Raw genomic sequence first — 11,280 nt, forward strand, 5'->3', positions numbered from 1 at the left:
TTGTAATAATGGACATTAGGAACTGCTATTTATTATATGTTATTCGCTTATAATTTAAAACCTCACTAAATAATTTCAAGTAATCAGATTGTGCACATTGCTGGTTTGTATAACCATGTGCTCCTGTTACTGTTACCTTCATCTTCCCCCATTCCCTCCTTTTTTGTTACTTTCACTCGTATGTTGTCTTAATATAGACAAGCTTTTTAGGGTGGTGACTGTCTTTCCTTATGTTTGTACGTTGCCTAGCAGGAGACTGGCCGAATTGTGATCTGAGCCTCTAGGTACTACTGAACAATAAATACAATAACAAATATAGGAGATCCTGTAATTGAATCTATGCAGATGGGCCCTTATTTCCATATGGTGTCACACTGAAATCATAGGCACCACAATCAATATGCTATAGAATTAAGGCCCACATACATTATATGGCTAACTTAATGTTTCTCTAGAAACTTTACATTTTGCATTTATTTGAATTATGCAACCTTAAAGTTGTATTAATGCAGGATTTTTTGCATGTGAAATGTTTAAATAGTAAATGTGTTATTTATACTTATATTTAACAAGATGAAGATGTAATGTAAAATAGATTACTCTGATTTTAAAATGCTGCTTACCTGACCCCAAAGTGTCATCCCTTGAGAGAATTTTTGGTGAGCAAGAATGTTTTTGTGGAGATTAAGGTTAACAATCCTGCAAGGTTGCTGCTTTCCTTTTGTCCCCACAGCCACATCACATATATCTGGCATTTGCCCTTTGCATTATATTCTGTTGCCTTGGTAACACAACACTGGGTGCTGATTCTGTTGCACAGGGTTGTAACAAATCATTTATTTGATTAAACTTGCCTTATTTTCCTCTTCAAAATGGTCCACAAACAGAGCATGATTTGCACAAATGTATTTATTATCAAAATGATGTTCTCATTGAGTTCTGCAAATACTTTTTGGATGGTAGATAATTTTTAAATAGTCCTTTAAACACATGCAATGTGTAGCATTTGAAACTGAAGCTGCTTTGATTGGACATGTAGGTTTTCTGATTGGATTCATCTGGTTTCTGGTGTGAATCCTTAAAATTAATTAAAAATTGCTTTTAGTTAACGTTCTGTGGCATTAGCTCAAAATGTGTAGTTTCAGTGAACAATCTGGAGAGTAAACTCGCTTGCTAGAATATTTGCAGAAAGCAAACACAGAAAGAGTATAAAGAATCATAATGTACTTTATAAATTTGGTGAATTATTTCTGTAAAACTTTTGCACCATTTGCCCACTAAATTCAATATTAGAAAAATACATTTAAAAAAGATAGCATGGCAAAAGTCGGGCTACCAAGAGAGGGTCAAACTATTTCACATACGTGATGTTATGGTATTAATAAATACATGCACCTAATAATACTGCATCATTTCTCACCACTGAACATATGTAACATGAACCAAGTTTTAACTCCCAGGTGTTATCTGTAAATTTATAATGCCTTGAAACCTCATTCTGATAGATGCTGTATAGAAACATAGGGTGCCACAGTCCCCATCCCAAAGACCTTCCAAACTATTTAAGACTGGACACACGTGAAAATAACAGAAAGGTAGAGAAAGGGAGGATGTGGGTAACAGTAATTACACTCTGTGCTTCAGTCCATCTGTCAATTTGATTAATTGAATGGAACATTGAAGATACACTGATTTAATTGTAAGGTGCTTAGATATTAAGGTGATGAGCACTATAGAAAAGATGATAAATAAATAGCACATATTTGCATATAGTAGCTATGCACATAATTTAAAAGGGCTCCTTTCCTCAGAAACTGAATTTGAGCAGCTGCTGTGCCACCATTATAGAATCGTTTATATTATCTATTTGTGTAGGAAGCTGGTGCCAGCTTTCCGTGTGTTCCACAATTGTCTGCCTTCAAAACGTAATCTGCAGCCTTGCTGCGTACAGTACAGAAAAGCACATTATCATCACTGTGAAATTTATTCTTGCCAAACTCGGTGACATGGTCTTTAGGGGTGATTTTTAAAGCTTTCTGCATCTTTTCATGACTTTAATTACACACATCTGGAGGTTGAAGTGAAATTTGAAATGCATTAAAACATGAACCCGCCGTTGAGTAACCTCTATACACTGGAAGCAGTTTATTGGAGTATGTTTAGCTATGTAAATTTAAAGCGCATTCAAATATCAACCGCAAGAGGGGGAGATTGCACGCACTGAATAAGTGACACTGTTACTCTAAAATTTAGATGCCAATTATGTATAATCTACATATGATATGATGTTATCCTTAATGAGCATTTTATCCCACATCTTATTCACATGCCTATGACAAATAGCTGGGGAGTTATGAAAACCCTGGGAAGTTCTAGTGAAACAGAACTGTCATCTAATTACTGTTTTATGCAAACCAAAGTGTCCTGATACTGTCACCAATTTAATTCTATCAATTAGGGGAAGTAAATTTTAGGGCATTTTTAAACTCCTTCCGAGGTTTTTCTGTAAGCCTCTATTAAGGTGCTGCAAAGTATCTCAGATCATTCAAAGCTAGATCTCTCGCTACAACACTGGTACTTTCTGTATAATTTAGTTAATAGTTGTGACATTCTGTACCTCGGGGGAATACCCTGCACCCCCATGTTCATCCTTATAATATGATTGTGTGGTATCCAATGCAAAGTTTGTCATGTTGGGTGTCTTCGGAAGGTTCATTATGCACTGAGCATGGTTGTTATAGTGATGTTATAGTAATGTCATAGGTTGTAATTTCATGTATATAGTTGTGAGGTTGAAAATGTGTCCTCATGGCTTAAAACAAGCCCAGGCAAAAACTCTCCAGGAGCAGAGGGGCAGTTCACACCTCATCAGGACATGTATGGGACAAACCCAGCCCAGCCTCACAGGAACAAAGGACACTGACCTAGGCAGCAACAAAAGAATCTGTTAGACTCTCGATGTAGTTCATCCTGCTTCCTTTGGTCAGTTTGGGATTACGATGAGGTAATGCTCACTGATTCTGAAGGCGGGGTAAAGCCAAGAGGGAAGAAAGAACATGATAAAAAGGAGAGACGCTTGCCATGTTCGTCCTCCCTCTTCCACCTCCATCTACAGACATCACCACCAAGCAACTGACACCAAGTGACTGAAGGGCAACCAGCCAACCTGTGGTGGGAAGCATCTGAGTTTGTAAGGGCACTGAAAGTGTTAAGAGCAGCTTAGAATGTGTTTTGCTTTTATTTCATTTGACCAAATCTGACTTCTTGTTCTTTGACTTATAATCACTTAAAATCTATCTTTGTAGTTAATAAATTTGTTTTTTTATTCTACCTGAAGCAGTGCGTTTGGTTTGAAGTGTGTGAGACTCCATTAAGATAACAAACCTGGTACATATCAATTTCTTTGTTAAATTGACCAACTCATATAAGCTTGCAGCGTCCAGTGGGCATAACTGGACGTTGCAAGATGGAGGTTTCTAGGGTTGTGTCTGGGACCGGAGACATTGGCTAGTGTCATTCGGTTGCATAATCCAAGCAGCTGCTGGCCAAAAGTGCTCACTCATGTAGCTGGGAGCAGCTTACATGCCAGAGGCTGTGCGTGCACATCCCGGGAGTGGGGGTTCTCACAGCAGAGCAGGGTAAAGCTGGCTCCAGAGTCCAGGATCAGAGTGACCTAGCAGATCACCAGTCCAGATAACACCAGGGGAAAGTCACAATAGTTAATATATGCTTTTATTTTTTCATGAAATGTAAAAACTAAAGATTCTCTCTAAAAACACAAATTCCTCATTTTTCTGTGGCAAATGGATTTCTAGAATCCCTGGTAATAACAGAACTTGTTGGGACTAAGTGTTATTGGCACATATAACATGGGACGAGGGAGGGAAATTACTTTTGTACCTAAATGCAGAAGTGACAATAGCAGAATATGAAGGACAAGAGAAGCAGAACATGTCATTCCCATTATCCAGACATAAGATTAAATGTGACAGAAAATGGGTTTAAAGACTTTAAGATCACAGAAATATATGTCAAAAAAGAAAAACAAGGTTTTTAACAATGATAAAATAGTGCCATAGCATTATCAGTGATGACAGTAACTATCTCATTATTTCAAAGCAATTTGTAACATAGTACAGCAGTGAAGCACATCTGCTCGTTCCAAGGACATGTAAAGTCATATGGTCGTGCAACAAATTGATGACAAAAAAGGATTGCTCTGTCCCTAACTGGCTAACTTAATTAACTATGCTGTAGGTTCTCTATAGTCTGAGATGCACCTTGGAAGAAAGTCATACCAAAGGAAGATTCAAATGTTCAGTGCTTTTATTTCACAAATGCATGAATATTTCAGCAAACATAGTATCATCACTAAGGCTACGTTTTAGTCATGGGTATTTTTAGTAAAAGTCATGGACAGGTTACGGGCAGTAATCAAAGATTAATTGCCTGTGACCTGCCCCTTACTTGCACTATATACCTCTGACAAATCTCGGGGAGGTAGGGGTGCCAGGGATGGGGGCCGCTGGTGTTGGGAGGGAGGGTAGGTGGCAGCGCACAGCTTGGGGCCCCCGCTGGTACCAGCAGGGGCAGTTGGCGGGGCTGGCTGGCTCGCTACTTGGCCCCGTGCCTCCCCGGAAGCGGTGACACCACCCCGACTGCCGGCTCTGCAGCTCCCATTGGCCAGGAATGGTGGCCAACGGGAGCTGTGGGGGCGGTGGCTGCAGGCAGAGGCAGCATGCAGAGCTGCCTGGCCACGCCTCCACCTAGGAGCTGAGGGATGTCGCCACTTCCAGGGAGCCTCCCCCCCCCGAGGAAAGCGCTGCCCAGAGCTCTCACCCCCTCCTGCGCCACAACACACAGCCGTGAGCCCCCTCCCATACCCAAACTCCTCCTGCTATTGAGGGGTTGCGGTGACCAGAGACTACCCCAGTAGTGGTCCGTGTGACTGGCCCGGGGGCCGTCCGAGCTGCTCAGGCAGGCCCCGGGCCAGCCACACCGGCCACTGCAGAAGTCATGGAGGTCCCGGAAAGTCATGTACTTCCGTGACCTCTGTGACAAACTCACAGTCTTAATCATCACTAATATTTTTTCCACACAGCAGTGAGGCCCAAAGAGCACATAAAACTATGGCATATTGGTGTTACTGACCTATACTCTTTATCAGATGTTGAAAAAGAATTGTAAAGTGAGAAAAAAGTTCAGATATAAATATGTGCCGAATCTATTTCTGGTGTAACTCGATTGATTTTAATGAAAAATAGTCTCAAAGTATTTCAGTTTGGGTACCTAAAAACTCAAGACACCCAGAATTAGAGGCCACCTTTGAAAATTTGCCAACATACCTTCCTTGTTGTGCCAGTCTCCCCCATCAATATACTGTGGTAATATCTACTTCTCATGGGATATAAGGCTTAGTTCATGGAGTCACATGAAGGAAAACTGACCCAGTAAAGCTACCCTGTCTTGCAAATATAACTAACCTTTAACTTGTAGTTAATGGATTACTAACATTTATTTATAACACAGAAAATAATATATAATTAAATAAATACAATAAAATACACCACCAAGTCTGTGCAAACATATGATAACCACTAAAATATAAACCTTTTTATGCTACCAACATGTCATAACATTTAAATATCATTCCTAAAATATTAAGATAGGTCAATAAAATAACTAATAGATATTAAAGAAATTACATATGTTAGCTGACTGTATATTCTATTAATCATGTTGTATGTTAATTTATTGGCGTACAATATGTCAGTATTATAAATTACTTGTTTCGGTTGTATTGTTTAATGTTAAATACAAATAAGACCATATACATTTACATGCAATTGATATTCTTTCAGACATGATAGTATAATTCTGTGAAAATACAGGTAATGTTTATTACTCTTTAGAGCAATCACATTCTCCAGTTTAGTTCTGGGCTTTCTAAAAGAATGTGCTTTCTTCATAATGTATTGAGAGTCTACAGAAGTCAAAAGAAAATAATTACAAAAAAGTATTCACATTAATTTTGTAATTAACAGTTTTATAAAGCATACTCTTACTCATAAAAGTAATTCCTATTTGAGTAGTCTCATTGACTTCAATAAGATTACTCACATGACTACGGACTGCTCTTGAGCAAGAATTGCAGGAATGCGATCCCTTATGTTTTGAAACCATGTTTTTAGTTTAACATGCCTAACCATTGAGCTCAATTCTGCTCTCAGATATAACTCTCTGAGTGGAGGAATTGGGCCAATTAACCTTTTTCTCCAGTACCGTTATAACCCTAATAAATTGTAGAGCTACATAAATATCACACCATATTCTAACAACTCTTTGGAGGCAAGGCAATGGAAACTATAAAGTAACTGACACTACCACATTATTCCCTGATCATTGGATAATTCTGCAGTCCTTAGTCAGGCAAAGCCCCCATTGAACTCCATGGGAGATTTAGCTGATTAAGTACTGCCAAATCTGTTCCTTTGTAATTATTTGTCACCAATGTACATATATCAGGATTATGTGTACCACCATTATTAGTATCTGCAGTTGTATTATTGTGGGCTGTGATCATATGTGACCTCTCAAGGGGGAGACCGAGAGGGGTGGTGATGGTATTAAAGGACTATATTGAACAATGTGCCAGACAAAAATGGACTTTTGAAACACATGTTAAGTGGTTTTCCTGGGCAATAGCTAGGAAGAAATGAATGCAAATTCCCCACTTCCTGTTATGCAAAAACTCAGTCTTTTGAAGTTATACTCTGAGGCATGAGCCATTGTCTGCTGATCACCTGTTATATGAGGCCAAGATCAAAGGCCCAAGTTATTACAAAGGAAAGACTGAACTATTCATAGCTCTTCTGGTTCTGAACCTGGGACAGTTATGAACTTGTAACGCACAGGGTAAACTCAGTTGTGAATTTTGAACATGTATATAGATTATTTTATGTTTTTTCTGTAATGCTTTCACTTTAACATCACTTTAACAATAAATGTGCTTGCTTATAAAGAGCTGTATGATAACTTATAATTTTGGACATAACCTCTGGAGAGAAAGCAAAGTGCAGATATTGGCCTTTGGCCTTTTAGGTGGTCTGGCTTGCTGGGGATATCACAGTGTAGGCAGGGAACTGTGCAGCCTAGAAAAACCTCAGTCATAAGTAAGAGAGATGTGGGTCTTTGCCTGAGGAGCTGGGAGCCTAGAAGGGATGCTCTTAAGGATGCCATGGAGGGAGAATACAGGTGCCATGGCTCTGACCTGTGACAGATGTATGAAATGTAAACATTTTAAAATAGTAGTGAAGAAATGACTGAGAGAACTGTTGCTAATTCGTGGGATAACAGAAGTGGGGAAATTAGGAATGAAGTCAAAGCATATGTTAAACTGACAAATTATCTTAACTCACACATTCATTTTTATTACTGAAGCATTGGTGTCAGAAGGACAGAACAAAAGTAACTGCTTAACCAAGCCACATGTCTTACACAAGGGCATGGAGAGGACAAATGTAACACTGATGTATCTAAAGGTAAGTGCTACTCCTCTGATAGGATGCATTGTGTAATTTACTAGTTGTTTGTGCTTTAAGGAGAGCAACCTGCTCTCCATAGATGAAAAAAAGTTAAAGCCACTTAATGCACAAGCGTAAAATGCTTTATGATCTTTAGGCAGCATATAGCATTGTACATGATTTAGCCTGAAACAGTGGGTCGAATCATCTGCTGGTGTAATTGCATAAACTTCAGTGTAGCTGCACTAGCAGAGAAATTGGCAGGCTATTTTAAAACAAACAACATTCAATTTGTAATGACTGCATCTACTACCACCTCTTTTTTATCTGTGCCTTAAATTTTGCTTTCCTCTTGAATTATCGTTATGAGCAAAAAAAAAATCATTTCAGTCAGCTCTTTCACATTGTTTCATTCTCAAAAATTATACATAGGTTTTGTTTACAGATATTTTATTGGATTTAAAGACATTTCTTAGTCATTGTTAGATATGCAAAATCTAGCACAGCTTTAAGAAAAAATTAAAGGAACATATCTATTTTCAAATAAAAATCTGAGTGAAGCATCACTATATATATATTTGACGAAATACAGATATAAATAATGGCAAGAGTTTTACCATGGGTTATGATTCCATCAGATGCCCAAAGCAAAACAAGATTAGGCCTAAACAGTGCTTGGATAGAAGACCTCCAAGGAAAGTCAGATTGCTATAATAAACACTATTTGTGATTCAGTCGGTGTTGTTCTTTCCGCTGACTCAATGCTGACCGTAGCCCACCAAGTTGCTAGTGATGGCGATAGTTAAAAATACTATGGGCCTGATTCTCTATTTCCTTGAACCTGTCATTTACACCTTGATAAACTGCACATCCAACATGTCATAGCATTTTACATCAACTTTACTCACTTTACATGGGTATAAACTACTACACAAGGACAAAGCAGTGGAGAATGAGGCCCTGTATTTTTGATGAGAAGTGACAATTAAGTTGTAAAAACTCATGGTTAGTAAGACTCCACCCTAGATTTTGCAAGAATAGTAGTGTTAGCTTCAGTGTCCTGATCAAATCTGAAACTGGGTTATTATACTATATAGTTACTTACATTTTTTTTCTTGTGGTTTCATTTTGATACTTTTCACTTTTCCTGAATTGTTCTGAACATTTGCTTTCCATTAAGAACAAACAGCTGTGTTCTAACCCAAGTGACAGTTGCTTTCAGTGGGAGGATTGTGAACTACATCATATTTAAGCATAGTTTGTAAATAATTTGGGGATTATCTAGGGAAAAAAATAGTATAAAAGTAGATGTTACCTTCTTGACACTAAAATCTCGATACCAATAGCAAACTGTTTACTATTTTTGTTAACAGAATTTGACCTAAATCTTATTACAAACTACAGATTTATTTAAAGAACAAGCTCTTTAAATTTACAAAATTTCATTTATGTTCTTATGAAAGTCATCTTGGTAAATGTTGGCTAACTTCATATGGCTGCCTGATACCAAATTATTAAGCCAGTGCTATTTTTGTTTTTGTTTTTATTTCCTTGTAATAGAGCAGGTAACATCTGAGAATACCTGGCACTGACTGGTGCAATCTTGATCTAAGACTGATATGTTAAAAGTGGCCATTATGGCCTGCACAGACAGGAGATGTCAATTGCAACTAGACTCATGGGGATCTGGAAGGTTTAACCATTCTATAGTCACATGCACTGTGTCTCACTAAAATCAAAGGAATCCAACTGAAGAATTAAAATCTTATTTCTGCCATCTCAAATATTACAGAAAGACAGTGTATATTAGGCACTTCTGGAAAACACTTTCACTAGGATGTGTGCATGAAAGCATAAGATTCTGCTTTTGCCCTGCTCTTTTTTGCAGTTAGCACTGCACTAAAAATATTAATATAGTTCTATGAACTACCTGTGTTAAGTCCCAATCCTATAAGGCTCAGGTGGGCAGACCCATTCACCAGCACAGAGCCCCACTGACTTCAATGGTGTGTCTGCATAGCCAATTTCAGGACTGGGGACTTATACTGTATAGAGTTTGAAACAGAAATATTAGCCACAAATAATAGCCACAAAGAGAGAGTCAATTCCAGACATTAATACTGACTTGACTTTTCCAAAATGCCAGCCCAATGCACATGTGGTATTTTCTAAAATTATCCAGATAGTCTCAACTATCAGAAAAGATTTCTATAGCTTTCTCCTCTGGAATTTTATTTTTTTTTACATTGCTTAAGCAGGGTACATGCTATAGCCAAATGCTTAGTATAATTCTGTCTAGCATAGCATGAGTTTACTGCTTCAAATATATTGTCACTATAGTATACATTATTCATTAGGGCAAATTCAGACCCCAGTGCTTGGCCCAAGTAGCTAGGCCGAGCACTGGGAAAAAAAGGAATCTTTCTCACCCATGTTGTGGAAAATTACAGAACCCTTCTGTGAAGGCTACTTTCAGGCCAGTACCCCTCCACAGGACAGATGTCTGTCTCCCTTCCTTATTTCCAATCTTCCCATGCTTGTCTCTGTGCGTGGAACCCAGCAACCCTAATTAGCACCTCTTCCTCTGTGAAAGATCCACTTTGGAGATGGGGGGCTAAATTTGCCCCAGGAACTATATGTAGATTAATAGTAATATTAAAAGTCCATTGCAAGTTTAACATTCTTATCATAATAGGTTACTATGTTAAAAAATCCAAGCAATATATTTAGTCTAGTGGTTACCATATAGTATTTCTACACCTAAGGTGGATTGTGAGGTACAAAGTGAAAGTACATATCTTGAAGTGTCTTTTAGTTCAGTTAAAATACGGACTATTTACAATTTAAAAAAAAAATCCATTACTTGACTTTAGAAATACTTGTCCACTTTGATTTTAAAAGTGAGGAGTTTGGGGTATTTTTCAGTACTGTATTTGGTATTTTATATACACTGAAACACACACACTTCCAATTTAGTTAATTAAAGCAATAATATATAGAATTATTGATACAAACTACTGCAGAGGCTAGCCCAGTGACTTTGGGCTGGTCTACACTAACACTGTAAGTCAATCTAAGTTACGTTACTTCAGTTTAGTAAATTACGTAACTTAAGTCAACGTAACTTAGGTCGATTTACAGCAGTGTTTACACCGTGCTATTGTTGATGGGAGACACTTTCCCGTTGACATAGCTTCCACCTTTCAGGGAGTACAGACGTCAATGGGAGAGCACTCTCCCATGGACTTAGCGTGTCTTCACCAGGCTCACTAAATCAATACGCTGCATCGATCGCAGCAATGCTGTTTTAGCCAGTAGTATACATATGGCCATAGTATGTAGCACTATACACTTGACAGATGAAAGTCCTAGGTCTGAGAGCAATCTCAAGAATCTTGCTCTTTTGGCCTAGTTGTGTTTGGCAACACTACCAAGATGACCATCTGCAAAGGTGCAGGAGGTTGCTGTGTGAATCCCACACCATCCAGCAATTGCTTACAGAATGGTGTCAGTCTCAGAGGTTGTCTGACAACAGCGTCAGGATGAAGACAGCAAGTACAGGAGTAGGGAAAACAAGCCACAATGAAATAAAACTGTAAAAATCATTATTCCCTTCACACTAAATATCCAGAGTCAATGCCTTGTGAACGTGAAGGCCTTTTTGGCATTTGCTCTTGCTGTTGTCAATGTCGCAAGGGTAAACTGACACATGATGTTTACAGCTCCTCTGCTAGGATTAAACAAAAAATTCAGCATA

The 11,280-nt window shown here is 38.3% G+C and overlaps 1 protein-coding gene across 1 annotated transcript in view; it reads right to left on the reverse strand.

Moving 5' to 3' along the window:
• Positions 1-8,010: 8,010 nt before the first annotated feature.
• Positions 8,011-11,280, reverse strand: part of KBTBD3 (kelch repeat and BTB domain containing 3) — a 28,858-nt gene continuing 25,588 nt past the window's right edge. Inside the window, exon 5 of the mRNA XM_039541470.1 lies at positions 8,011-9,568. Coding sequence (XP_039397404.1) covers positions 9,550-9,568 — 19 coding nt within the window. The 3' untranslated portion in view covers positions 8,011-9,549. The remainder of the gene's footprint in view (positions 9,569-11,280) is intronic.

Source organism: Mauremys reevesii, linkage group 1 (assembly GCF_016161935.1).
Source record: "Mauremys reevesii isolate NIE-2019 linkage group 1, ASM1616193v1, whole genome shotgun sequence".
In the NCBI taxonomy this organism is placed as follows: Eukaryota; Metazoa; Chordata; order Testudines; family Geoemydidae; genus Mauremys; species Mauremys reevesii.